This window comes from Poecilia mexicana, unplaced genomic scaffold (genome assembly GCF_051168715.1).
Source record: "Poecilia mexicana isolate PSO_F unplaced genomic scaffold, ASM5116871v1 scaffold_1, whole genome shotgun sequence".
NCBI lineage: Eukaryota > Metazoa > Chordata > Actinopteri > Cyprinodontiformes > Poeciliidae > Poecilia > Poecilia mexicana.
In genome coordinates this window covers 25,159,872-25,186,590 of record NW_028263370.1, presented here as the reverse complement: position 1 = coordinate 25,186,590, position 26,719 = coordinate 25,159,872, and the positions used below count along the sequence as shown (strand labels likewise).

The following is a 26,719-nucleotide window of genomic DNA, read 5'->3' as shown; positions in this document are numbered from 1 at the left end:
AACAATTACAAAAGTTAATTATTATTTACACTGACTGACCAGAGCAGCTGAGATCCATCCTGGGTCTTTACATCTAGAATGCAAAGTTCTTCATCTGTACAGCAGATCTACCTGATGACTATCTATGTTAACATGTCTGCCTGTCCAGAGTCGGACCGCCAGGACCGGTCCAGCACCGAGTTCTGCCTTTGGCGTTTGTCTAAATTAGGTCAAAGGTCAGCATTAAGCTAGCTGAGGCTAACCTTTTGTTAACCCAGTCAGAGTTCTCTGGTAACCATAGAATCAACCAATCAGAGCCTAGAAGGAACAAACGGAAGAGCATGAATAAGTTTCCAGAAGCAATAAAAACTTTATTCGTTTCAGTAAAAACACAACAGTCTTCATGTAAACCTGATCAGCTGTTTGGGTCAGAACCGGGTCAGAGAAGAATTATCAGAACCATGCACTGATCCATTCTGCTACATCATCAGTGAAACTGCTCTTCTTCACTCAGCAGTCAGAACAGGATCAGAACTGGTCCGTCCCAGTCCCTGAACCAGTTCCGAACTCAGTCTCTGCTGGTTTCAGGAGTGTTGTCCGTCAAACAGCAGTGTGTAAATAAAGTTTGCTCATCTTCAGGTCTGTGTCGGTCTGACATCATGATGACATCATGATTCCATTATTTTCCAGCCAGCTTCCTCTATCGAGGCTTTTATTTTGAAAATTTCCTGTATAATTTACGTAGTCATCAGTCCAATGGAAAGGATTCCTTCGACAGGTGATGAGGTCACATGACCTTCAATTCTCCTTGGACTGGTGAACGTCCAGACTGACCACCTGCAGCTCCGCCAGGCCACCCCCGCCGCTGCCGGGTGCGCCGATCACCATCTGGACAAACAAGCAGTCGTCAGAGTTCTGGTTCTGGGGTCAGTTCAACCCGGTACCACAGGGGCAGAGAGAGAGAGAGTGTGTGTGTGTGTTACCGGGTGCAGCTGCACAGCAGAAACCGGAATCTGAGCAGCAACCGGAGGAAGAGATGTGAGGAAGACCTGCTGGACTGCACCTGTCACACAGAGCCGCAGGGACCAATCAGAGTTCTGGTTCTGGTTCCAACCCGGCCCGGCCGTGAACGGATCATACCTGGGTCGTGGGACGGGGCATGGCTGGGGGGGAAGGCGTTGAGGACGGTCAAGCCGCCGTCGGCCAGAGAGGGGCTTGGGGTGGCGTACATCACCGTGGGACCGCTGGGGTACATCATGTGACCCGCCGCGGAGGAAGAGGAGGAGGAGGAAGAGACCACAGAGAGACCGGCTGCCAAGACACAGACAGGAAGTAGATCAGAGCCCTGTCACAATAAAAGTCTTTTTCTTTCTGAACACCTGCCTGTGGGTAAGGGGTTACCTGTGGAGGAGGCGGGGTTGCATGTGTCAGAGCCGCTGTGATTGGACGTTTGCTGACTGCTGGGCTGAACCTGAATGGTCTGCAGCTGCTGAGAGACTCCGGCTCCTGCAGAACAGACAGAACCAGAATCACACTTGAGTCCACATGGACCAAAGACAGCAGGGCCAGAATGGGTCAAAGGTCAGGAGCCTACAATAATATTGAAACAAGGGGTCAGGTTACAGTAATGTGTTACTTAGTAACATGATGACATCGTTGTTTATGACATTTCTGCCAACTATTTACGGTTCTCTCAGGTTTCCGGTAAGTGTCCCCCAATGAAAAACTCGTTCCTGCACACAAGAATGTGTTTATTTATTTATCTTACCATTTTGTTAGCTGCCAATTAAACTGAAAGTTACAATCTTGACCTGATTGTATGAATTGTTTTACTGAGAAATCGATCAAAAGACCGGAAGCGACCGAGCCGCTTATCCCCGAACACAGAAGCAGATGAGCAAAGAGGCAAAGCAATGGGCTGAGATGCTTCACTGCTTCACGAGCACTGGGACCGGATCAGTGTGAACGCTGCTGCCACCTGGTGGCCGGAGGATTGCTCATCAGGTACCCATGAACAAGGACAATTTTTAAGTAGTGAGAGAAGTCCTCCTCTCACGACTGGAGAAGTACTGGTTCTGATCCAAATCATGTTACCTCAGCTGGTTTGGACCAATAAGAATGCTTTAAGCTGTTGCCATGAGCCACTCAGAGAGAAGGGGTGGAGCCTATGCTGACCTGTCAGAGAAACGGTAGCAGGGAGGCGGAGCAGCGTGGCCGGCTGAGTGGGCGGAGCCTGAAGCGTGGCGGCCGGGGCGGGGCCCTGCAGCTGGCTGAGGGGGATGGTGTGGGTGCCGGGGGGCAGCTGGGCACCTGTGGACAGGTGAAGGGAGGGGGCAGAGCCACAGAGCGACGTAAGAAGCAGAGAACAGAACCACGATGCTGCTGAGAAGTGAACGCCAACAGGAAGTGAAAACCACTTCCTGTCTAATGTCTCCAGCCGAGCTTAAATCGTGGCACCGGCAGCTATCGCGGCACTTCCGGTGACAGCTGCTTAGGTGCCACGGGCTGCCACGACCTGACACAGGCTGCAGCGATCTGCTACTGGCCCCTGGCTACTGGCCCCTGGCTACTGGCCCCTGGCTACTGGCCCCTGGCTACTGGCCCCTGGGACGGTGCCTGTTGCATGAAAAGGACAGCAGGGGGAGCTCTGACTATGTATGTGACAAAATATGCTGTATGTAGAGAAGAAGAGAACGAGAGAGAGAGAGAGAGAGAGAGAGAGAGAGAGAGAGAGAGAAAGAGAGAGAGAGAGAGAGAACTGAAGCTGAGCTACGTCTGATTCCTGCTTATTTCCACTATTTCAACATAGCAGCACCACAACAGAGCCTCGGCCAGCTGCAGCTTAACCATCAGACTGAAAATGTATGATTTTATTTTAAACCAAAAACAAAACCAAACAAAAAATTGCACGCACCGTCACGGATTGGGTGGGATATACACCGCAGCTTCTGTCAGATTGAATATCAATGAATTTATTAAAACAAGAAAGAAAGGAAGAAGGGAAAGAAAACGTTGTTTTCTTTTGCATTTCCTCTTAATTGTTGCGTCTCTTTGCAATAAGCTAAATACGCCCTGGTCTATTTTTTACAGTCACAAATATCAATTTAAAATGTCTGATATAGACACATTTAAAGAGCCTCAGTGAAAACATGCTTATATACTCTCAACTCTGGTGCAAAAAACCTGATTGAAAATCGATTTATTTACTGCGGAAGTGTGTTGCTCTCACATTATAATAATTATATTGTACAAACTTTTATGTATTCTGTGTTTTCCTTTATCTTTTATTTGCTTACATGCACATGCTGAGGGTTACCACCATGCTGTGTGTGTCTGTCGCCAGTCATTGGTAAACAGACTGACACTGATTACTCTTTGGGATTGTGGAGAAAAGCTAAACTCGCTACAATCTGCTTCACTTGGTTCCTAAGGTTTGCTAAGTGTGGCCCAGCGCTGGACGGCGAATGTAACTGTGTGTCTGTTTCATTTGTATGACATGTATTTCTTGTAACATTTCATGATTTTCAGCATTAAAAAACAGTTTTTATACTTATTCAAATCTAATCGATTAAGTGTACACTCATCCCGAACTGAGGTTTTGGTCCCAGAAACTTGCAAACAGACGTTGGTGATGCACAGAGATAAAAATGATTGAACTCCAACAGAACGCAGTAGTCTGAACAGAATGGGACGGCACAGGAAACGTCAGTCCGACTCTCTAGACGTGGAGGATCCTGACTGACCGTCTGGAACGAAGCTGAAATTGGCTGCTGGTTGTAGCTTTTGATTTGGGAAATGGCTGAAGGCGATTATTACAGAATGACAGCTTCTTCAATCATAAAGGCTCAGATGTCTTTGCTGAAGATTTTCTGTTCAGCTCAGACTGTGGATCCTATTACTGATTTCAATCAGAATCAAAACAGCATCAGTATTTCTCAATATTTTAAACCATGCATGAACATGACAAACTCCCGTTAGCCATAGCCTTCACTGTGCCTGCACTACCAGCATAATACCGCCACCTTTGTTGGGAAGAGTTCTGGATCTGAGCTGGCAGCAATCGCTTCAGAGTGTCCGATCAGAACCATTATTAGATTTGTGTGGATGCAGAACAGATGAGGAGGAGTCCAGTTCAACTTTTAATCTTGATCTAGGGTTGCCAGAATGTGCATGAAGCAGGTATGTGTGTGTGTGTGTGTGTGTGTGTGTGGTTCTGTAAACAAACAGAATAATACAAGCCAATTAGAACCAGCTACATAAAGATAAATCAAGCTGTAAATACACTATACTGGTACATTACCTCTCCAACAGAAACATAATGAATGATAACATTAAACTTACAGGTTTATGAACACAGTCATTCAGCTGCTTCTTTCGCTGATTTTTCTCTGTGGGGGTCACCGAGCTGCACACCTGTGTTGCATTCAGGGTGCATAGGAAATCTCCTACACAACCATACCCTTTTGTACAACCTTCTGAATATGAAATTATCACGTTTTACAATATAATTATTACGTTTGTACAATATGAATATTACAGTTATACAATATATTATCATGTTTGTACAATATAATTATTATAATGTGAGAGCAACACACTTCCGCAGTAAATAAATCGATTTTCAATCAGGTTTTTTGCACCAGAGTTGAGAGTATATAAGCATGTTTTCACTGAGGCTCTTTAAATGTGTCTATATCAGACATTTTAAATTGATATTTGTGACTGTAAAAAATAGACCAGGGCGTATTTAGCTTATTGCAAAGAGACGCAACAATTAAGAGGAAATGCAAAAGAAAACAACGTTTTCTTTCCCTTCTTCCTTTCTTTCTTGTTTTAATAAATTCATTGATATTCAATCTGACAGAAGCTGCGGTGTATATCCCACCCAATCCGTGACGGTGCGTGCAATTTTTTGTTTGGTTTTGTTTTTGGTTTAAAATAAAATCATACATTTTCAGTCTGATGGTTAAGCTGCAGCTGGCCGAGGCTCTGTTGTGGTGCTGCTATGTTGAAATAGTGGAAATAAGCAGGAATCAGACGTAGCTCAGCTTCAGTTCTCTTTTCTCTCTTGTGTTCTCTTCTTCTCTACATACAGGATATTTTGTCACATACATAGTCAGAGCTCCCCCTGCTGTCCTTTTCATGCAACAGGCACCGTCCCAGGGGCCAGTAGCCAGGGGCCAGTAGCAGATCGCTGCAGCCTGTGTCAGGTCGTGGCAGCCCGGTGCCACGATTTGCGCCTGCTGTCTCTCAATGTCTCAGCAGCCAGGCTGCTTCTGATTGGTTAGAAGAGACCACGCCCTCCTACCTGACATCAAGGTGAGTCCTCCAGGGAGAACCACACCTGCAGGAGTCTTCAGCACCGCGCCGTTGCTGGAGGAGGCCGGAGGCTGCCAGGAGGGGGCGCCGCTCTGCAGGGGGCCGGAGGAAGAGGAGGAAGGTGGGCCGAAGGTCGGCTTCACAGGATCCTACCGAGACAGAGCAGACGCCGTGAACAGAACCGGGCCCGGACGGACCGGCGATCCGTCTGCCCCGTACCTTAGCGCCCTCGGCGGTGGTGTCCGCCTCGGCCACCTGGTAGGTCAGGTCGGTCTCCTCGAAGCCGGTGGCGCTCATGCGCTGGTCGCCGGACGGGTCGGCGCGCGGCGGCGAGTCGGGCGAGTTGAGGCAGGTCTGGATCAGCGCCTTGCCCGTTTCCGAGGTGATCATGGGCTGCAGCTTCCTGGTGGCGAACGTGTAAACGTGACCCGTCTCACTGGCCACCAGCAGCAGAACCTGGGTCCCAGTCAGGGTGGACAGTTCATAGGCCTGCAGACGGGTCAGAACCAGAACCGGGTCAGAACCAGGGACGGGTAAGAACCAGGGATGGGTCAGAACCAGAACTAGCGACGGTTCAGAACCATGGACGGGACAGAACCTGACCCAGTTCTGATCAGCTAACATTATTTCTTGATTCATTCCCAACCCAGAACCACAGAACCTCCACACACCTGTCTGTTTCTCCTCAGGTGTCTCTGGGTTGGACAATCTGGTCACCATCTTAGCTGCAGGTGACATGACCAGCATCAACGAACTGGGTCCAGAGAACCGGGCCCGGTGTGTTGAACTCCGGGGATTTCCCGTGAATTCCTCCGGACTCACCTTCTTCATGATGCCGGTCTTCCTCTTGCTGAACGTCGTGTACCGTCGCAACTTGTTGTCGATGAACTCCATCTTGATCTTGACCCGGCCTCGGGTCTTCTTCCCGGGTTTGGCTCCAGACAGCGCGGGGTTTCCGTCGCTGTAAGCCCGGTTCGGGCCTCCGGAGGACCGGCCAGATTGACCGTCCTCGCTCCGCTCCCGCTTCACGCCCCTCCGGTCCCCGCCGGAACCCACGGCGTCCTCATCGTCCCCGGACTCCGAGTCCTGATCCGAGCCGCTGTAGACCACCTCGGTGCTGAACTCCAGGTCCTCGAAAGGTTCGCCGTCCGTGTCCTGTCTAGCGGTCGGTTCGGGTCCCGCGGAGCTCACCGCAACACTGCCGTTACCTGCCCCGGTTCTGGTCGTCATCACGGCGATCAGTCTTCCTGCCCTCCGTAGTCCTGAAGCCACGATGGGTGTAAATTCTCCCAAAAGCTCGAAGCTCTCTGGCCGGACGGGATCGGTTAGGTTCCCCGGCTCAGAGCCCTCCGGCTGGGCAGAGTTCAGGCAGTCTCCCGGGACTCCCACCTCTCATTGCGGACAAATGCAGTACGGTTTTCCGGCGCTCCAAGTTCTCATTCCGGACAGATTAGGTTCGCTACCCGGGGCTCCAAGCTCTCGGCCGGACACCCGTAGCTAACAACGTCGTTAGCAACAGACCACCGCACTTCCTGTGTGAATTTTCTTCTTCGTCTTCTTGTGGTTGACAAACAACTTAATGCGGCATTACTGCCACCGATAGGTGAAGAGCGTCAATCAGTTTTCTAACACCTACTTTAGATAACCAAAAAAATAAAGTTGTAATAATAAAATCAACGAATTTATTATAACTATGTTAAATTATTGTAGTAATAATAATTATTATAAATAAAGTCCAATATAAAGGCAGAGCATTTCTTTTTCTCCAACTCTTCAATTTGTTTGTATCTTTCATCTTTTCAAGGTTTTGATAATGTTTCATAACATGTTCTACTCACTCTTCATCGTCACAAAAATCACTGTTTCCTGTGTTATAATGTTCTAAATATTGTATCTGAGTGCTGATATTATTGATCTTCTCTCATCTCACCTGCTTTCCTTTGGATCTTATTTTCTTTCCCTCAAATTTTAATTTTAATCAGTTTAATCTGCATGAACCAACATTATTATTTAATGTTGGTTAGGGTAAGAGTTAGCTTTACTAACTGGAATAGATCATGTTCCTTTACCCACCTCTCCATCGTATCCCTTAACTCAGTGGACCCGGTCGGCAAGAGGGCATGGCTGTGCAGATAGAAGTCGAGGAGGAGGAGGATGAGGAGGAGGACGAGGAGGAGGAGGAGGAGGAGGAAGAGGAGAAGGAGGAGGTTTCAGTAGAGGAACCTGCTGCTGATCTGAGTTCAGGTGTTTCTGACCCAGACAGGAAGCATAGCAGAACTGAAAGCTCCACCTGATCATCCAGCCAATCAGAGATTGGTTTCCATGGTGACCTGACCTGTGACCTCCCGGGCTGGGTGTTGGTTCTACGCCAGGTGGAAGCTGAACCAGGATCAGCCGCTAAATTTACCTCAGATTACCAGCAGAGCCATTGCTGAGCGGACCGTCAGACCGCAGACAACAACATGTCCCTTAGCAACGCCACCGGACCCGGACCCGCCTGGAAGAATCACAGCTTCAGCACAGGGGGGGGCAGGGATCCCCCTCTATCTGACCAGGGAGAGACTATCATCGGGGTCTACCTCCTGCTACTGGGTGGGTTCTGGACCAGAGGAACTTTCTGGACTTTCTGGAGGTTCTACAGAACCTCCTGGACCTCGGTCCGACATTCACTGTCCTCTGCAGCGCACTGACTGACCCTGATCGGTGGGTTCGCTGTCCTCTCTGTCCCCAGGGTGGATGTCCTGGTTTGGGAACAGCATCGTCCTCTTTGTCCTCCTTAGACAGAGAGCGTCTCTGCAGCCCACTGACTATCTGACCTTTAACCTCGCCATCTCCGATGCCAGCATCTCTGTGTTTGGCTACTCCAGAGGCATCATTGAGATCTTCAACGTCTTTCAAGACAGCAGCCACCTCGTCTCCTCCATCTGGACCTGCCAGGTATCTCTACTGGAGTAGATGGACTCCTCTGACCTGCTTTAGGTAGAAAGAACTCCTCTGTGGTTCTCTTTCAGGTGGACGGGTTCTTCACACTGGTGTTTGGTCTCAGCAGCATCTACACCCTGACGGTGATCAGCTTCACCCGCTACATTAAAGGGTGCCACCCCAACAGAGGTCTGGGCCCAGCAGAACTCATCTTGGTACTCTCAGAACCTCGGTTGGAAGGTCCTTCTGACCCTGTAGCTCTGTTTTGTGTTTCAGCTCATCGCATCACCAGGAGCTCTGTCTTCATCTCTCTGCTCTACATCTGGGTCACAGCCGGGTTCTGGTCCGCAGCGCCGCTGTTAGGCTGGGGCAGCTACACAGGTAGGAACCCAGTTCTGATCCAAACCCACCTCCGGCGCTGCCCCTCACTGCTGCTGCTCTGCAGATCGGGGGTACGGTACTTGTGAGATCGACTGGTCCAAAGCCAGCTACTCTGCCGTCTACCGGTCTTACATCATCTCCATCTTCGTCTTCTGCTTCTTCGTGCCAGTCCTCATCATGTTCTTCTGCTACGTGTCCATCATCAACACGGTGAAGAGGGGCAACGCCCTTTCTGCCAACGGAGACCTGACCGACCGGCAGAGGAAGATCGAGAGAGATGTCACCATCGTGAGTTCCCACCAGTCTCTGAGTCTCTGTGACTCAGCAGGTCTAACGGCTCTGGTCTCCTCCTCCAGGTCTCCATAGTGATCTGCACGGCCTTCATCCTGGCCTGGTCTCCCTATGCAGTGGTCTCCATGTGGTCTGCCTGCGGTTTCCACGTGCCTAATCTGACCAGTATCTTCACTCGCCTCTTCGCCAAGTCCGCCAGCTTCTACAACCCCCTGATCTACTTCGGCCTCAGCTCCAAGTTCCGTAAAGATGTGGCTATCTTGCTTCCCTGCACCCAGAACGCCAAAGACGCCGTCAGGCTGAAGCGCTTCAGACCAAAGGCAGAAGGTCACGGCCGCCGCGCCACAGGAGGAGCCAGATTCAAAGGTCCCCTGAACCACTCTGAAAAGAAGTACTCCCCGATGAACCAGAGCCCTCAGGCTGCTGCCCTGGGTAGTGGCAAGGAGACGCCGCTGCCTGGCACTTCACCAGCTGATGCCAAGGAGGTATTCTTCATCAACATGGCCGCTGCGCATGAGGCCAGCTCTGAGTTTGAGTGCGTCAGACTCTGACCAAGACACCTGAACTCTGATGCTGCAACTCTGTCCGACCTTAACCAACCATGATTTGGGAACATTTCCATCCTCTGGGCCTTCAGAACAGAAGAACCAGGTTGCTTTGACCTTTAACCCCATCTAGAGACACTCTTGTAAAAGTACCAAATCAGTTGAAGAGGTCAGGTAAAGATATACCTCTAGATTCAGGTTTTCCAACCTTTAGACTGAGTTTTAGTGAGAACCTTTTGGTCTGGCTCTGATCATCAAATAACAATCCGATTCCCTGCTGAGTGAAGTGACCAGTCACACTTAAAAAATTTTATCGTGTAAAATTTTATCTTTCCAGTATGTTAGAATCAAACCTAGAGTGTTCCCTTGATTCGTTCATGTTTGAGAAATCCCTTTCTTCAGCTGTGCAAAACACCAAGGTGGACCTAGCTCCGCCTTCCAGGCGCAGCTCCTCCTCAGACCTGCTGCTCCTTCAGACTAGCCAGCAGCAATTGGTAAACATCTGCTGAGTCCATTGCAGGAACTGCTGCTGGTAAAAATGTTAGACGTTGAGGAGAGAAAGAGCAAGAATTGTTAAAGAGATAGAGGCCCAATTTCAAGGTGCTAAATTCTAAAATCAAATTTCTCTCAAGTCATTTTGGGTCAGTGCAGCATCTTTATACCAACTGAAGGGAACAGCAACTGAATTAGGTAATAAATGGCACCATGTGCCATTTATTACCACCACAGATTACTAGCCCTTTAAATGTATTTTCTGTCTGGTTAGATCAGTTTTCCTCCTCTGAAGTTTGGGGTACCCAAAGGTTCCCTTTTGGAACCCAAGCCCTTCTCATGCTTCCTCTGGGTCCCTTGTATAGAAAATACAATCTGTCATTTCACTGCATCAGGTTTTGCTGCTTCCTGTCTCACTGGGATTTAATTCTTTTATTTCACTGTTTTTGCCTGTTCTTGTGTAACACAGCTATAAAATAAAGATTGATTGAACGTAGAAGTGCACTGGGTCTAAAGTTTGGTGGAGGGAGGATCATGCTGTGGGGCTGATTTTCAGGAGCTGGGCTTGGGATCTTCATCAGTGGATCTTCTGCTCCGCTAATGAATCAGAAACACACTGAGCTCTAAAATCTCTGATTTCATCATGAATATTTCTCCGCCTGCCTCCCCCTGTCGGTCAAAAGAGGAACTGCAGTGAAGCTGAAGGTGAATTCTAACTAACCCTAAATGAATGAGCTGCAGTTGCTTTAGCTCAGCTGGCTCACTCCACTGGAAGCAAGTCCACTTCGCTGCAGCAAACAGGAAGGGGCGGGACGGACCGCTGTCAGTCTCAAACCTTATTTGGAAATGGGACCATTGCACTCCGGAAGTGAAGGGGGTGCTATTCCCTATGTTATCTGCGGTCTCCCGTTTTTATTTTCTTTTGAAATCTGTGATATATCTTCACCTTTAGGAAGGAGTTTCACTCTCAGAATGTTTTTGAACTTCTCTTTTTTTATTTACTTCAGCGCAGCTCACAGTTTTTAACAAATTCTGTAGTTCTGTGTATTTCTATATCTGCTCCTTAGTCTCATCTTTTCGGGCCTGCTACTGCCTCTAGTGGCGTGGGAGTGGTAACACTGTAACATAACCACTATGTTTATTTGTTGTTTTTTTTTAATAAATACATTAAAGAGTAAATGTATCAAAGTTGCTGTTATGTCATTGTTAAAATTATTCCGAATTTCCACTTTTTAAAACTGATTTTAGGCAGTATCATGCTGATTTTAGGTGTAACAGAAAAGCCTATATGTATTTTTATGTGAATTTTAACCAAAATAATTATAATTGTATGTATTTATGAGATTTTTAATCAACACATATGTTTGGAGCCACCTAGTGGTGTGATGAATGACTGCATGCAGCGGGTCCGTCAGGCTGGATCGGAGTTTGGACCCAGGAAACGCCAACGAGGGGAAAGAAAGACCTCCGGTGAGATCTGGGGCCTGATGCATGAAAGAAGACACAGTTTTCACACTAAAACTTGGCGTACGGAAAAATTTAGAAAAGTGCGGCGCACAAAAAATTGGGACGCATGAAGCCATGCGCGCGCACGTGGCCGCGCACCTTTTCTTTATATAAACCCAGTAGCATCGGTTTGCGGTGCTTTTCTGCGCGTGCGCTTGGACTTAGCAACTGCGATCAAAAGCGAATCACCTGGTTTCTTGCAGGCTGACGGTCAGGGGAGGACTTCCGGTCGGGTTCGAAACCTTCAGGCCGCGCACCTTTTCTGCCTCCACATATGAATGTAAATTAGTACAAATACCCGGAAGTCTGCCACCACGTGAAGCAGTAACCATGGCAACGTCCTTATTTGAAGCAGTGAGTATTTATAATAATTATATATTTTATTTAAAAGGTGCTTTCAGGGAACATAAGCCTGTAACATTGAATAAACAATCAAAAACATTAAAATTCCCGCCGAGTCGAAACAAAATAAATAAATTAATTAAAAAAATAAATAAAATAAAAACAGCGGAGAGGAGGGGGTAGGGGGGACTCCAACCCGCACCCCTTTTCAAACAATGGGGTGGGGAGGAGGTTTTGAATTGTTGGTGACATTAAGCAATGCTAAAAAGAGGGACACCTCTAGACACAACCAGCAAATCTCAACCTGATCTGATGTATAATTTCAAAATAAAAGCCTATTAAAATAAGAAGATATTCCATCAAGTGAAACTGGAATAACTTTCAGGTCTTGTTTATGTCATTTAATTAGCTCTACTTCCTTAAGAAAATGAAAAGGTATGTTCTCACAAAAGTGAAGAACATATCTTTTACAACATTAAGGAGCAGAGATAGAAGTACACCAAAATCTACAGAATTTGTTAAAAACTGTGAGCTGCGCTGAAGTAAATAAAAGAGAAAAATTCAAATACGTGGTGAGAGTGAAACTCCTTCCTACAGATGAAGATATGTCACAGATTTCAAAAGAAAATTTAAACGGAAGACCGCGGAAAATATAGGAAATAGCGCCCCCTTCACTTCCGGAGTACAATGGTCCCATTTCCAAACAAGGTCTGAGACTGACAGTGGTCCGTCCGGCCCCTTCCTGTTTGCTGCAGCGAGGTCCATTTACGCGAGGTGTACTGAGTTCTGGTCAGGGAGCAGAACTTACATGAACCTCAGCCTTACCGTTTCCGGCCTGCAGAGGGCGACACCGCCCCGCAGATCCGGGACGGTGAGAAGAAAACAGCAGGACGGAGAAGGAACCGCCGGTTCCGAACTCTGCGGATCGATTCTGAAGGTTCGGCATCGGTTTGCGGTGCTTTTCTGCGCGTGCGCTTGGACTTAGCAACTGCGATCAAAAGCGAATCACCTGGTTTCTTGCAGGCTGACGGTCAGGGGAGGACTTCCGGTCGGGTTCGAAACCTTCAGGTGGGTTATAATCGGGTCCATTTCGGGTGTTCTGGATCCTCAACCCGCAGATGGTTCTGCTGAGCATCAGCTCCTCTTGCAGAGAGACTGAAAGCGACCAGAACCAAAACTGGGTTGTTTACAGTGTTTCCTCCTCCTGCTGCCAGCTGCTGGAACCAGAACCGGGCTGTTCACTGATGAACAGTGAACAGCCCGGTTCTGGTTCTGGTCCTGGTCCTGGTCCTGGTTGTATGAAGAGAAAAATCCGAACCTGAAGTTAAAAGTCGAGACTTCGGACCGGAGAGAAAACTGATCAACTATCAATATTTCCTGCAATTCTAATAAATTAATCAGTATGACGTAATCAGGCGCAGTGAGACCTGGTGACGTCATTCTGCTGCAGTGAACGTTTTTTATGTATTTATTGAATACACAAAGAAAACATCAAATGGTCAATAACAGAAAACAAATAAAAATGAAACAAAGCAGTAAAATGAATAAAAATCAAATAAAAGCATATTTTTAGAAACTAATCGTTTCCATTAACTGTTAACTGTGTTGCGTTTCTGATCGGATTTGTTTTGAAAAGGAAAGTTTGTGTTTGAAAGCAGCGAATGAGCCGAGCGTTTTGCATATTGACATGAATGGATATCATATTTTGTTACAATAATTCACTAGAAATAAACCAAACTGAATATTTGGTGTTAAAACAAAATCCACATTTATGGCTTTAGAAAACAGAAAGTTATGAAATAGTTCCCATAAATTTAGTTATTCGTTACATTCATTAAACAAATGTTTAGTTGTTTCCAATTTATTCTATAAATCTGTTTTAAGAGATTTGGATGCATCACTTTTAATGTTTCACCAAAAAACGCCAAATCTTTGAAGCCAATTATCTTTCAGCCATTTTTTCCTTCACTAGCAGCTTCACATTTAATAATCCACGTTTCTCAGTAATTACACATGTAAAAAACAGAAACAACTTGAATCTGACAAACGTAATAATGAATTCAGTTTATTAAAGTCAGACATTTCTTTTCAAACATCGTTCAATATTTAAAAAATAAACTCATAAAACAAGACAAACGGTTCCCGTCAGCCGGGTCTCCTCCGCTCCAGATGTCGGTTAGGAACCTTTTCCAGATGTTTCAGCTTCTTACAAAGATGCTCAGTAGGATTAAGGTCAGAGGTCACAGCAGGCCACTAGTTGGGAGTGAAGGGATTTTATTCCCTGTTGCTGCGACCAGAACGTTGCTGTAGTGTTCCTGTTGTCTTTTAGTCGCCAGTTTTTATCTGAAGAGTAGAACACATGCAGGAAAAGGTTTAGGAGTGAAAAACCCTTCATCTTTATTCCCGTAACTGAGCCGTCCAGAACCGTTAATCTGCATCTCCGTCCTCAACTGAGAAACATCCGTGATGCGTCCGCCTTCAACGGAGCCAAGCTGCCGCTGCTTTGCAGCAAACTCCTTCTGTGCAAACGGGAGAAGTTTAGTTTTCCTCCAGATGTCGTCTCGCCTCACAAACAGAATGATTTGTCTGACCCTGTGGACGACGTCGACCTCTTCACTGACCTTTGCCACTTCTTCTCAGATGTTTTTAGGCTCCACCGTTTTTATATCTTTCACTGTTTAGGACTCTTTCAGCTGCAGGCTCACTTTGGAGAATGAATCCACTTGTTTCTCCATTTCTATCACTTTCTTATTAAAGTCTTTGAGATCCTCCAACTGGAGCTGAACTGACTTAGCAATAGCCGCTAACATAGCACTGTGCTGCTTCATTTGTAAGCCAATTTCTTCCATGCGGTCATCTACTTTCTTCTGCCCCAAGGAACCTACAGCCTCAACATTCAGTGTTCATTTCTTCCTGAGACCTTTGCTTCTTTATTCAATCGAGATTCTGGCTTCTCTCCCGTTTGCTAGCCGTAGCTGCCTCCACAGACACAGTGAAGTCGCTCCCGGAGCTTTTAGACTGCAGGTGGGGTAAACTCTGACCAGTGAAACTCAAATCTCCCATGATGCTCCTCTGCAGCATGGCGGTCCAGCTGTGGTGTCTGTCGTTCCGGCAGCCATACGCCGGTTTGGTTCTGGACGGGGTGAAGACTGTGGAGAGCCGCTGGCGCCCCCTGCTGGCGCCGCTGGAGAACCGCATCCTGGCGGTCCACATCGCCTGGCAAGACTGGGAGGGGGAGGAGTGGAGGGCGGCGCTGGGCGGAGCCTGGGGGCTGAGCGCCGCCGGGGTCCAGGAGCTGCTGGAGTCCGGGGAACGCTTCGGCCGCGGCGTGGTGGCAGGTAGGCAGAGACGGCATAGTTACTTTGAAAAAGTAGCTGTAATTGGATTACTGATTACTTGATTTGGAGAGTAACTAAGTTAGATTACAAGTTACTTTTTTAGTTACTTTCAGCATCTGCTGACAACCAATCAATGCAGAAATTACAGTTTCACCAACACTTACGTAATCAACATTTATTTCATAAACATCGACAATGTGTCTCTACTTATGAGGTTGAACTGAAGAATAGACTGTTTAATGATTACAACAGCCCAAAAAAAACTTTTAATAATTTTAGTGTGTTTTTCTTTGTTCCACCGTCTGTAAAACTCTAGATAGGATTTTAGAGCCCCCTTCCATCCCCCTCTGTGTTACGGCCCTGCAGCTCCTCCAATCAGATGGCTGCACAGATTAGTGACACTTAACATTAACGAATGACGTTCAGCTGTGAACTCGTTCATTCATGGCTGTTTTCATGTTTATTGATCTGTTCATGTTCGTCTCGATGTTTAAAGATTTCTGGAGCGCGAAGCTCGACGTCGTTCACAGGTTATATAAATATTTCTATTGCCTGGACATTAACAAAGACACATCGGGATGGATCATCTGGGAAATGATGTCAGTCAAATTCTGGGGTTTATTGTGTCTCTGCTTATTTCTAAATGAGCAGCTTCACGTTCAAAAACAAGCCCAGAAAACCGAACGCAACTCATTAAATTTGCAAGCAAATTTAAAAACAAGCCCAAAGTCGCCTATAATAATCAGACTTGATGACAGAAACCCAAAGTAGTTCCTGTTTTCCCAGGATAAGATGTGCATCTCCTCCACGGTTCAGCTGCTGTATAGAAACGGTGGCGAGACGCACAGATTAAATTACTAAAGAGAATAGATTACCTGCTACTGAAAAAACTGGCTGGATTAGAGTAACGGGTTACTGACATCACTGCAGGTAGGTGACCCCGAATGCACCACCAGTCAGCACATGGTGGTAAGTGGTGACCTGCGACTGCTGGACTTTCCACGCTGCCCTGAACGCATCAGCAGTCCTGACGGATCACCCACCTGCGGACCCTGGGTGGTGGTGCGTTTGAGGCAGCGTGTAAAGCCCGGTCATGAATGCATCTCCATCTGTTCCTGCCAGGCCTGGTGGATGTGGGCGGGACCTGGCAGTGCCCCACCTCCCTGCCAGAGGCGGAGCTAGCAGAGTTGCAGCGGTCGGCCGTTCTGATTGGTTTACAGCAGAAGCACCTGACCCGGCTGTCCAATCCCCGCTGGCTGAAGGGGCCCCTGAAGGCCCCGGGAGGTCGCGACCTCTGGACCGTGGAGATTCCCGCTGAGCTGATGCCATGAGAACACCGTTAGTAATGAGGAAGTAGCATTAGGGTCATCATTAGTCTCCATGGCAACAGAATTCTGCTGAGACCTGCTTCCTGTGTAAGCTCCTCCCCCTGACCAGTCGGACCAGAACCAGACAGAGGGGTTCTGGTCTGGTCCAACATCAGCTTCCATCATGTTTGTAAATATTGTGTTGATTTTTGTAAATAAATTTCTACTGGTTTAAAATATTTCTGCTCATTTCTAGTTTTTTAAACAAGTGGGGGAGGGGCTGAGGTCACTCCGGGTCGGGCTCCGCCCCCTACAGCCCAGAAATGAAACTGACCCGATTCTGCTGTGGAACAAACTTTATTCACCCAAAACAAACCGGCACCAGAACTGAACACAAAGAAATCCCTCGCAAAGGTGAGGGACTAGCCCCGCCCCTTAGCCCCGCCTCCCACTGTGATTAGCTGCTATTCAGAACAACCCGGTTCTGATTCCTCCATCTTCTGAACAGGAAGTGACTGTGGCAGACATGTTGGAGAAAACCATCCTAGTGCATCTCAGTCATGTGACTTATTTTAGTTTGAACTCAAATCCTGAACCTGAACCTGCTAGCGACACCCACTGAAAATAAAGGGAGCCGTTAGCCACAAGCTAACGTTCACATGGAGGGGGACATGTAGTGTGTGGGGGTGTGATGAAGGTGGGGGGCGGTGATGTAGCCGACCACATGAGGACTGGGGACGGGGCAGTAGACACGGGGGGCGTGGCCTGAGGTTGACAGCGCCCCCCAGTGGGCAGGAGGAGGAACGCAAGGATGGTAGGAGGAGTGGGGCAGTTGGGGGGGGTGAGGAAGAGGAGGCTGAGGCGCTGCTGGCAGGTAGCCAGCAGGGGGCGGAGCTTCAAATGGCAGGTGCAGCAGAGTGGCGGCAGGAAGGGCGGTCTGATCCGGGTACAGCAGTCCTGAGGGGGCGGAGCCTGGAGACGCCGGGGTCATGATGGAGGCGGGTCCTTCCACTGAGGGGGCAGGGCCTGAGAAGTAGGAGGAGCATCAGAGGTTCAGACTTCCTGTCTATCGAGTTCCTACCGTCAGAAGGTGGCGCCGGTACCGACCGCTGGGCTGGGCCTCCGCCTGGCCGTCCGATGCCCTGGAGGATTCTGGGTAGGAGGAGGGTGGCTGCTGGGCCCGGCCACAGCCACCCTCAGGGAAGGGAGGGGGGGCCGCTGGGGGCAGAAGCACAGGAAGGAGTCATCACATCCCAGTTCACCAGTTCAGACTGGTTTCAAACAGACTCTGGTGTCAGAGGGTTGAGCTCCGGCCCAAACGACCCGGTTCTACAGAGAATGTTCCGTCAATCAACTCTGGACCCGACTCACCGTGGGGGGGGGGCTCCTGGCCCAGGTAGTGGGGGTAGTGCTGGTAGGGGTAGGCCGGCTCCGGCGAGGTGGGGGGAGGGTAGGCCTGCTGCTGCCAGCAGCTCTGGTGGAACCACTGGGGGGTCAGGGGGCAGAGGGTTAACGTGGCAACAACCATGTTACCCCCAGTTACCCCCAGTTACCCACCTGCACTCCCAGGTTGTAGTAGTACTGGACGACCCTGCAGTCTGAACACAAACATCATCAGATCTAGAGCCGACCCCTGGGGCCAGATTGAACCATGTGACCTCTGACCTCTGGGCAAGTCGCTGCCGTTTGGGTCGTAGGAGTAAGGGGGCGGAGCCAGCACGGTGCACAGAGGCTCGCCCGACTCGCTGACCAACCAGGGAGTGGCAGCGGATATCGTCATGGAAACTGAGGAGAGAAAACCAATCAGATCTCCCGGCTGACCGGCGGCCCCGCCCACTGACAGCAGGCGTACCTGGGCGAGTCTGAGCGTGTGCAGCCGGAGGCAGGTGAGTGGCGGCCGGGACCCGGGACGGCGAGGGAGGCGAGGAAGAGGAGGAGGAGGGGGAGGAGCAGATGACCGGCAGCGGCTTCACCACCTGGAACAAACACACCTGAGGCAGTTCACCTGACAGGTGGGGCCGTCCCACCTGCGCCCTCTAGAGGTGAACATCAGGGAGTTCAGGTTACGAGTCGAGGCAGCCAGTAAAGATATTTTTGCTCCAAACTCATCGCTGGAGACATCGGAGCAAAACTGTCAAATTAATGACAATATAAATTTTATTTAAGAAAAGCCTGATGCTACATTTGAAAAATAAAAAACTAAAGTAACTTTTTAAGAGAAACTATGAATGTTGTGACTTTATGAACCAAAACTGTTACAATGATAATTCATCAGTTTTCTTATGACGATAAGAACCAAGCAGCTTTCTATTCCACCCCCACAAAAAGATATTCATTTCATAATTATATATAAAGTTTTCCCTGCAACGACTTTCTACAGAAGAAATTAAAAATAAATATCAATTCCTGCGTTTTGTGATGAGATTTTCAGACAATAAACATTTTTTAAATTGACTTCATTAAAGTTTTTAGAAAGATTTTCAAAAGTGGATATTACACCAGAAATCTATTCTATATTTAAGTTTTAATATAATAAAATGTGGTCTTCTAACAGGGATGAGGAGTTAAATTATGATACATTTAATCCTCTGGTTAGTTAAAAACCACCTCCATTTTTAAAGTGAAATCTTTTTATTTTACAGAGTGCTTAAACGTTGCAACATCACAAAAGCCCAATATTTAAACCAACATGTTAATATCTTAAGATCTGAAATTTGTTTTGCATTTGCAACATTTTCTTTTATTTTCCTGTCAGTTTGTGACTATTATTTTTATTTCTGCTCAGTTTATCAACCCCTAACCCAAAAGGGGCGGGGCTAAAGCAGGAAGTGGGTACGCACTACGACCCTTATGTAGGAATCCTGCTACATGAACGAAGTGACCTCACGTCTGAAGCTGCATCACTCCACTTCAGTCCATCTGTCTAGTCAAAATCCAGTTCCGTTGGTGTGAACGCTAATTGACCTCTGACCTCTGGTCCTCCAAACCTCAGTCTGGGTTCAGTTTGAATGTGAACACCAAGCAGACCGGAGAGAGCATTCTGGGTAAATCCAACCAAAGTTAACGTGTTAGCCTAGCGCTAGCAGCAGAAATGGCTCCTGGTCTTTAGCCAAAGACGAAAGAGAAATCCTCCAACAGCTAAAATCTGACGCCTCCATCTTGTTTCCATTTGGTGAAGAAGGAAGTTGCCTCAGTGTCTTCAGAGGTTTTTGTGTCGATTCTTGGTGCAGCGCCCCCACAGGCCAGGAGGGGAACAGGCTCCTCAGAGAGTTTGGGGGCAGAAGCAGGTGTGCTTACCTGTGGAGTGTAGCTGTAGGTTATGTCTGATCTGCTTGGAGAGTTGGTCGGACCCCTTTCCTGTTCGTCCTTTCATAATAAGACAAAAATCAAATATATTTATTTATGAAGCATGTTTCCAACATGCAGCAGCAAAAAAGCTTTGCAAGGAAAAACAACCAAAAAGTTCAAAGACAAGGTCAAAGAATCAAAGATCAGACAGAAAAAACGACCTGAATGGCTGGGAACCTGACAGCCAACCTCAAAGGTCAAAGGTCATAAAAATGAAATGTCTGGGTTTCATTGGAGGACTGATGGCCATAATGGAGGAAACTCTGAGGTGTTTGTGGGCGTGTCTGTAGTGATTCATGCTGAATGATGAAGGGCTAGTGTTAGCCCCGCCCATCTAACTGGAAGAAACAGGAAGTAGGCAGGGCAGCTGCAGTTTGATTGGACCAATCAGGAGAGAGGAGCTGGAGCCAATCAGGGAAGCAGGGCAAGGTGTAAGCGTCGTTACCTGAGTGGCAGCGGGCTCATTGGCTGTGTAGACGCCTGGCATCTGGTAGCTCTGATCTACAACACAACACGATGTCACTTCCTGTCCCAGCAGGAAACATGGCAGCAACGTGCCGATCCTCACCCTGGGCGCCGAACACGTACTCCTCTGCGTACTCGGCTGAAACCGATCACATGGCCGTCACACGGCACGCTCACCCAGGCTTTTATTCTGAAAGGTCGGCCACTCACCCTGGTCCTCCACGGTGCTGACGTCCGCCTGGTCGTCCTCCGAGGAGCAGGCAGGCGTGGCGCCGGGCGTGGAGGCTGGTGGGCGGCCCACCGCGGTCCGCTGCACCCGGTAGGAGGAGCCTGAGGGAGGTGAGGGGCCCCCGATGGGGGGAGCCACAGCAGGGCCCTGTGTGGGAGCACCATCAGCAGGTTTAACCAATCAGGAGACAGTAATGGACTCAACAGCAGCGCTAATGGCCGCAGCTAGCTCTACTAGCAAACAAGGCTGGGTTGGTAAAAGTTGTTCTAAAGTACTTTTGGAAATATCCAAGTATTCTACAGTACAAATCTTTCCTGATACTCCAATGTACGATATCGGTATGTTGCCCCTCTGCCTCGTTGCCCCGACGATGCCAACATGCAGCAGTTCTGCTATCGACACCTGGAAAAACCTCAGGCTGAAGGAAATTAAATGACAAACTCTTATCATTTAAACCCCACCCACGACCGATGGGACCCCCGATGGGACCCCTCCTGTCCGCGATGTTCAGTACTGCGGTTGTGATCTGGAAGCAACCCGGTTCTGGTTCTGGTTGCTCACCTGCAGGGGGGGGAAGACGGCATCGCCGGCGTCCTCCAGCTGGTAGAAGGTCATGGGCGGGTCGAGGTCAGCCGCTTCCTCCACCGCCTCAGCGGGAAACCCAAACTGACATTCCTTACTGACGGCCAGCAGGTGGCGCCGACTGCGGCTAGCAACACAAAGACATGGAGGAGAAGGTTCTGAAAGACCTGTTCTGGTTCTGGTCGTGTGGACTCACCGGGACCGGAAGGCGTAATTCTCGTAGTCCTGGTAATATCTTCTGCCTGGGTGGTAATAGGTCAGATGTGGACCAATCAGCTGACGGTTCAGGAACCGAGTAGGACTTCAGGGTAGAACCAGAACCCCGAGGTCAGGTCGGGTCGGAGAGAAGAGCAGAAACCAGCCAATCAGAGACATGAAGCAGCTGGGGGTGGGGTGTAACAGACGGCGGACATGTTGGACGGCGTTATACCTTGACATGCCGTAGCGTGGGGCTCTTGCTGCAGGGGTGTGGTGGTGTGGGGGGGCATAAGGGTCGTAGGTCAGGGCCCCTGGTGACGGGGGGAGGGGTGGGCGAGGGTGACCTGTGGGTTGGAAGCGAGGAGGGAGGGGTGAGGGGGCGGGGCCTCCATAGGAAATGGGCGGCGGTATCAGTAGCTCCGTCCCCTTTGCCCCGCTGCTACCGCGGGACTTCCTGAAGTAACGATGGCGGTGATGACGCTGACCTCGAGACTCTGGGTCTGCTGAGAGAACAGAGGGGTCACGGTGTACCCCAACAGAACCAGAACCCAAATAGAACCAGAACCTCACCTGGATCTCCTTTCCTGGCTGGCGCCGCCACGTTCCAGGCAGGCACTGGGTTGACTGGTTTCAGATCCGTCAGCGGAACCAGGTGTCTGCGTCACATCAGCAGGAACTTCAATCTGCTGCTAACAGCCAGATCCAGAACCAGGTTCTAACAGGGTTCTGGTTCAGACCCAGCTTACTTCTCTCCCAGCTCCTCAATGAACACGGTGACGGCCGTCGAGTGGGTTCCCACTTCCTGGATGAAGGCATTGTAGAATTTCCCTTTGGGCTCCAGACGAACCTGAAATCAGGAAACCGAGGCTGATCCTAGTTCTGGAGCCTCCAGAACCGGTCCAGGTTCCCAGTCCGGACCTCGACCAGCTGCAGAAGGTCTGGAGAACAGCAAATCAGGAAGTGAGTCGTTACCTGGCACTTGTCTCCCAGGAAGTACTGTCGACCCGCGAACACCATGTAGTCCGTCTTCTGCATCTCTGTCACAGCAAAGTAATCAGATTACTACAAACAACCTGACTTCATCCAGGTGTCTCACCTGTGATCAGCTGACCGGTTCACCTGGGACCAACAGTTCAGCACAGCACAGTAGGTTTGGACGATGTATTGGCAGTTTTTCATTTTCCGATTGTTAAAATGGTTCTATCGCAAAAATCAAGTATAAATTGTTGTTCAAATAATAAGCTTTAGTCATCAAAATCACTGAGTATGGTTTATCCGACACCCTACGAATGCATCACTGGTCCCTCACCCCTCCCAACCTGAACATTTTCTGCCAATCACGCTGCGCAAAAAGGCAAGTTGTGAATGAGATGGAAACTGAAGAGGAGTCAGATGAACTAGTCTAGTTCTGAAGAGAAACGGCGCTGGATTAATAATCTGGCAGTAGTTTGGACTTTATATTTAGGATGTCGAACAAAATGCAGTAACCCATCCCCAACCTCTCAACCAATCAGAGCTCTACTGATCTGATTGGTTGATTTCTCTGTTGGTCTGATCAACAGGTTGGCCTGGTGACTTCCTGCATTACCTTTGCAGGTGTCCTGCCACACGTCAAACTCCAGGTTCCTGTAGACGTCGCCGTCCAGAGACTTCAGGACTTTGTAGGGCAAACAGAGTCTGGAGGTGGGTGGAGCCTCAGCAGACGGCTAAACGACAGCAGACACGACATCACCACAGGTATAGCAAGGCTGCTATTTCATCGTCTGACCTTCCCGATGCGTCCGAGTGAGCCGGACACTCCGCTTCGGTCAGACTGCCAGGAAAAAAAAATCTGACAGTCAGCAGGGGGCGCCACGATGCAGGCTTAGGGGGCTTCTCCAGATCCGGTCCTCCAGAACCGGTCCGATGGAATCGCCTACTTGGTGCGTTCCCGGTTCAGCAGACACCGGGCCGGACCTGTGGATCCGGTTCTGGAGATTCTGTACCAGACCTGCAGAAGCCACCATCTTTATTTCTTCCTGCATTTAAACGGTGACATCATCACTCCTCGACCATCTTCTTTTTGTTGTCATGGAAGCGGGGCTACATGTGGGCGGAGCCTAAGGCTGGCAGCCTCACCTTGGTCTCCTCTGCTGCTCCGCCCGCCTCCGCCTCGTCCCTGCAGGTGAAACCAACGCTGACATCATGTGACCGCAGACATCCAATCAGGAAGTTGGAAGGTTGGCTCACCTGTGCACCCGGTCCTCAGGTGCGTCGTAGCCCACGTCAACATCGCTGCACACAGACAGGCTGTTTCTATAGCGACGACCTCCAGCCCTGAAGGCCTCCATGGCCTGCCAGAGCTCCCCTCCCTCCACGCCGAACACCTGAGTGTAGAGCAGCTCGTACAGCAGAGCTGCACACAGAGACACACCTGAGCAGGTAGAAACACCCACACCCCCTCCCCGCCTGAGGCCACGCCCACTCACACTGGCACAGCGCTGCCGAGGCTGGATAGCTCCGCCCATAGATGATGTCATAGTGACCATTGATGGAGCAGCACAGGGTTACCTAGGCAAGAAGAGGTCGAGGTCACCAGCAGCCAATCAGAAGCCAATCTGAACACCTGACCTCAGTGACCCCACCTTGTCCTCAAAGTCGTTCTCTGAGATGATGGTGGCCGGTTTCCCGGGGTAACGGTAGATCAGGAAACACCGCCTGCAGGTGGACTGGAAGTTACCTGCAGCCAGGTGACTATGTGACCTGCAGCAGTCATGTGACCTCACCTGTAGAGCTGAGACAGAGCCTTGATCTCCACCTGACCCACCGTCTCCTGAAAACACACACACACACACACACACACACACACACACACACACACACACACACACACTGAGCTGGTGGGATCCAGGTGAGCTCAGGTGAGACAGAAGCTCACAGGGACTCGCCTTTGGATCCTCCAGACGCTCCAGGTACTTCTCAAAGGAACCCTCCACAAACTGCAGGGACAACAGACAGGTGACCTGTCAGAGGGCGGGGCTCAGCAGACAGGTGAGCACCTGGCAGGGGGCGGGGCTCCGGTTCTGTCAGAACCACTGAACCCAGCACTCTTTCAGCCCAAACAATCAGAACATGTCCAGGTCAAAGGTCACCAAGGTTCTTCATCTCCAAAAGCAGGACACACCGACCCAATTCTGGATAGCATAGCTCCGGCGGGAGGATGCTATCCAGCTCTGGGGCAAACCCCAGTGGGAGCTTAGGTTCGGTTCGGTTGGGCCCAACTCACCGGTTCAAAGTTGCACCTGTTGGCCCGCATGAAACTCGCGCAGTCTAGTCGGATCTTCTGATGGTAGTTCTGGGAGAAGTAGAGCTGCGGGACAGAACCGAACCGAATGGGTCAAATCGGAACAGTCACAGAAACACTGGTCCTGTTCCAAACCTATCATCTCCATTCGGTGACCTCTGACCCCCCGCACCGGCTCACCTGCTCGGAAACGGCCCGGAACAGGCTGGACGCGTCCCGCGCGACCATCTTCCGGTACAGACCCAGACTGGACAGGTACTCGTCCATGTTCACGAAGTACTTCTTCAGGCCTTTCTGCATCCCTCCGAACCGAACCGCGCTCCACGTGCACGGAACAGTTCCTGACCTCAGTGACTTCCGCTAAAGCGGCCGCGCGCGCCTCCAGGTGACTTCAATCAGGTCTAATGAACGCCAGACCGCGCGTTGTCTGCGAGGCATTCACGGACGAAGAGAGGATCGGAAAGAACCGTTCACTGGCTTGGAACCGCAGCACTGAATGAACCGGATCATTATGACGTCAGAGGAATCAACCAGTGTTGCATAGAAAGTTACAAAATTCACAATATGTTTAGATTAATGGCGTTAATTCTGATTTACTGAAGCTTTCGGCTGAAGGTGAGCACCGAGCAGGGGGCGGGGCTTAGTCGGAGTCGATGTCGGACCTTCCGGTTTTATTCCCGCCTGTCGGTGCTCGGCTCTGGTTCCTGTTTTTGGGTTCTAACCACAAACCAGAATAGGGCTGCCACCCGTCCCGTAAAATACGGAACCGTCCCGTAAAATACGGAACCGTCCCGTATTGAACCGATACGCGATTTGTTCCGTATTTCTATAAATGTCCGATAGACTCGCCTATCACACACATATCAACACTAATTATAACAATAATGACCAAAATAAAACACAGGAAATATTAAGGTCAGCTAAGTTGCCGTGGTGTGAGCTAAAGGGACCCTGAACGCTACGGACCGACGCTGTTGCCTAGAGACGGACACTACGCAGCCGCGGTGAGCTGCTATCAACTCGGGTCTTTTCAAAACGTCCTCAACCCGATTCTCCACCGGCCTTAGAACCAAAACCTCTTGTAAAGATGGAGACTTGAGAGGGAAGACTCAGGGGAACAGAAGAAATTATGCTAAATGAATGTATTTTCTTAAAATTCAGAGGTGGATTTTTTTTAAACCTTCACAATTTTACTTTATCAATGAATTAAAAATTATAGTGCTTTACTTTTAGCTGCTGTATTGAGGTGGGATCAGACTTTCCATCTGCCAGGGATCTGCAACCTGGATCTCTGGAGACACAAGTGGCTCTTTGGCTCACTTGATGTATCAAATAGTGAAATATTGCTCTGGTTTTTTGTTTTGTTCTTTTTCAAGTGTCGCCATGGAAAAACACCGACTATCCTGGCCCTCGTGGTAAATTTGATCTAGAACCAGCCTCCAAACCCAACTCCTCACTTTTATAAATATTTTAGTAATACTCTTTACCAGAATTTTCACATAACTTTTATACTTTTGGAGCTCAGTTTGAGGACACATTGTGATTATTAAATTAGGTATTATGATCAGTTACTCAGTACTTGAATAGTTTCCCAAATACATTTTACACTTGCTTTTAATTAAACGTGTTTAAAGTGTGCTGCTCTGATTGGAGTACAATTTTGGAGTAGTACTCTAAGTATGAATGATTGCTCTCTGGATCACTGTTGGTTTTTGAAGGTTTTGTTGGCTATAGTTGCCTTTATTTGGAAGTAGTTTGACAGGGAAGTGGGTAATGAGAAGGGGGAGACATGCTGCCTGCGACCACCGCCACATTAACTAAGGCCTCAATATGTGGGTTGTGCTTTGCGCCCCCACAGAAAGGTGGCAACCCTAACCCAGAACCAAAAGACACTCAAGCTTCATGAAGTTCTTGATGATTCAATTCAGGTTCAGTTTATTAATAGAATAAATCCTGTTCCAGACTTATCAATCAATCAATAGCTCAGATGTCACGGGATGAATATTAATATTTTAAAAGTTTATCATTATTATTTCTGGATCACTCAACCTCTCGATGACTGAGCGGCAAATCCTGACCTTGTAAATTCTAGCAGAACCGAGCCGAACCTGTCAGTTTCTTTAAGCTGTAGTAGCTTCACCCTGACAGCAGGCGCCGCTGCAGCGCTGACTGTTCAAATTGTCTGAGGTAGA

General features: G+C 48.9%; 4 protein-coding genes across 6 annotated transcripts; 2 read left to right on the top strand and 2 right to left on the bottom strand.

Moving 5' to 3' along the window:
* Window positions 1-325: 325 nt before the first annotated feature.
* LOC106931781 (serum response factor-like) lies at window positions 326-6,852 on the bottom strand. 2 transcript variants are annotated; one of them, XM_088007019.1, is made up of 8 exons: window positions 6,121-6,848; window positions 5,518-5,787; window positions 5,288-5,447; window positions 2,155-2,289; window positions 1,381-1,485; window positions 1,120-1,290; window positions 963-1,042; window positions 326-867 (listed from the first exon to the last, which is right to left on the bottom strand). In XM_088007019.1, exons 1-8 carry the CDS (start codon window positions 6,526-6,528, stop codon window positions 778-780), a joined length of 1,419 nt encoding a protein of 472 aa, XP_087863145.1. In that variant the 5' UTR covers window positions 6,529-6,848; the 3' UTR covers window positions 326-777. The 2 variants fall into 2 exon arrangements, with proteins under 2 accessions (XP_087863145.1, XP_087863149.1); XM_088007023.1 differs by lacking the exon at window positions 2,155-2,289 and having other exon boundaries at window positions 6,121-6,852.
* Window positions 6,853-7,281: 429 nt separating this feature from the next.
* Window positions 7,282-9,989, top strand: opn6a (opsin 6, group member a). Its single transcript, XM_015010104.2, has 6 exons — window positions 7,282-7,890; window positions 8,030-8,235; window positions 8,310-8,409; window positions 8,497-8,601; window positions 8,666-8,889; window positions 8,958-9,989. Exons 1-6 carry the CDS (start codon window positions 7,761-7,763, stop codon window positions 9,441-9,443), a joined length of 1,251 nt encoding a protein of 416 aa, XP_014865590.2. The 5' UTR covers window positions 7,282-7,760; the 3' UTR covers window positions 9,444-9,989.
* Window positions 9,990-12,490: 2,501 nt separating this feature from the next.
* Window positions 12,491-16,661, top strand: LOC106931784 (protein EOLA1). 2 transcript variants are annotated; one of them, XM_015010127.2, is made up of 4 exons: window positions 12,491-12,714; window positions 12,801-12,845; window positions 14,856-15,115; window positions 16,238-16,661. In XM_015010127.2, exons 3-4 carry the CDS (start codon window positions 14,857-14,859, stop codon window positions 16,444-16,446), a joined length of 468 nt encoding a protein of 155 aa, XP_014865613.2. In that variant the 5' UTR covers window positions 12,491-12,714; window positions 12,801-12,845; window position 14,856; the 3' UTR covers window positions 16,447-16,661. The 2 variants fall into 2 exon arrangements, with proteins under 2 accessions (XP_014865613.2, XP_087863155.1); XM_088007029.1 differs by lacking the exons at window positions 12,491-12,714; window positions 12,801-12,845 and having other exon boundaries at window positions 14,824-15,115.
* Window positions 16,662-17,077: 416 nt separating this feature from the next.
* alg13 (ALG13 UDP-N-acetylglucosaminyltransferase subunit) lies at window positions 17,078-25,053 on the bottom strand. The gene is made up of 25 exons (XM_088007035.1): window positions 24,708-25,053; window positions 24,510-24,593; window positions 24,172-24,222; window positions 24,010-24,056; window positions 23,869-23,941; window positions 23,713-23,794; window positions 23,474-23,639; window positions 23,363-23,402; window positions 22,833-22,950; window positions 22,217-22,281; window positions 21,991-22,091; window positions 21,815-21,900; window positions 21,477-21,744; window positions 21,243-21,347; window positions 21,026-21,173; window positions 20,446-20,611; window positions 20,339-20,374; window positions 20,216-20,271; window positions 19,720-19,788; window positions 18,275-18,398; window positions 18,088-18,207; window positions 17,980-18,020; window positions 17,794-17,908; window positions 17,530-17,640; window positions 17,078-17,448 (listed from the first exon to the last, which is right to left on the bottom strand). The coding sequence occupies exons 1-25, from the start codon at window positions 24,825-24,827 to the stop codon at window positions 17,078-17,080; spliced, it is 2,763 nt and encodes a 920-aa protein (XP_087863161.1). The 5' UTR covers window positions 24,828-25,053.
* Between the last annotated feature and the right edge of the window lie 1,666 nt (window positions 25,054-26,719).

Bases quoted from the DNA above. Each gene is read 5' to 3' on its own strand.
- opn6a (XM_015010104.2), top strand. From the start codon at position 7,761: ATGTCCCTTAGCAACGCCACCGGACCCGGACCCGCCTGGAAGAATCAC. The intron at 7,891-8,029 runs GTGGGTTCTGGA...CTCTGTCCCCAG, and splicing joins GGTCTACCTCCTGCTACTGG to GGTGGATGTCCTGGTTTGGG. The intron at 8,236-8,309 runs GTATCTCTACTG...GTTCTCTTTCAG, and splicing joins CCTCCATCTGGACCTGCCAG to GTGGACGGGTTCTTCACACT.
- LOC106931784 (XM_088007029.1), top strand. From the start codon at position 14,839: ATGATGCTCCTCTGCAGCATGGCGGTCCAGCTGTGGTGTCTGTCGTTC. The intron at 15,116-16,237 runs GTAGGCAGAGAC...TGTTCCTGCCAG, and splicing joins CGGCCGCGGCGTGGTGGCAG to GCCTGGTGGATGTGGGCGGG.
- alg13 (XM_088007035.1), bottom strand. From the start codon at position 24,827: ATGCAGAAAGGCCTGAAGAAGTACTTCGTGAACATGGACGAGTACCTG. The intron at 18,399-19,719 runs GTAAGCACACCT...TGTTTGTTCCAG, and splicing joins CCTACAGCTACACTCCACAG to GTGGTGAAGCCGCTGCCGGT. The intron at 18,021-18,087 runs GTCAGAGGTCAC...GTTTGTGTTCAG, and splicing joins CGGCAGCGACTTGCCCAGAG to ACTGCAGGGTCGTCCAGTAC.
- LOC106931781 (XM_088007019.1), bottom strand. From the start codon at position 6,528: ATGACGACCAGAACCGGGGCAGGTAACGGCAGTGTTGCGGTGAGCTCC. The intron at 1,486-2,154 runs GTCAGCATAGGC...TCTGTTCTGCAG, and splicing joins TGCTACCGTTTCTCTGACAG to GAGCCGGAGTCTCTCAGCAG. The intron at 1,291-1,380 runs GTAACCCCTTAC...GTGTCTTGGCAG, and splicing joins CAACCCCGCCTCCTCCACAG to CCGGTCTCTCTGTGGTCTCT.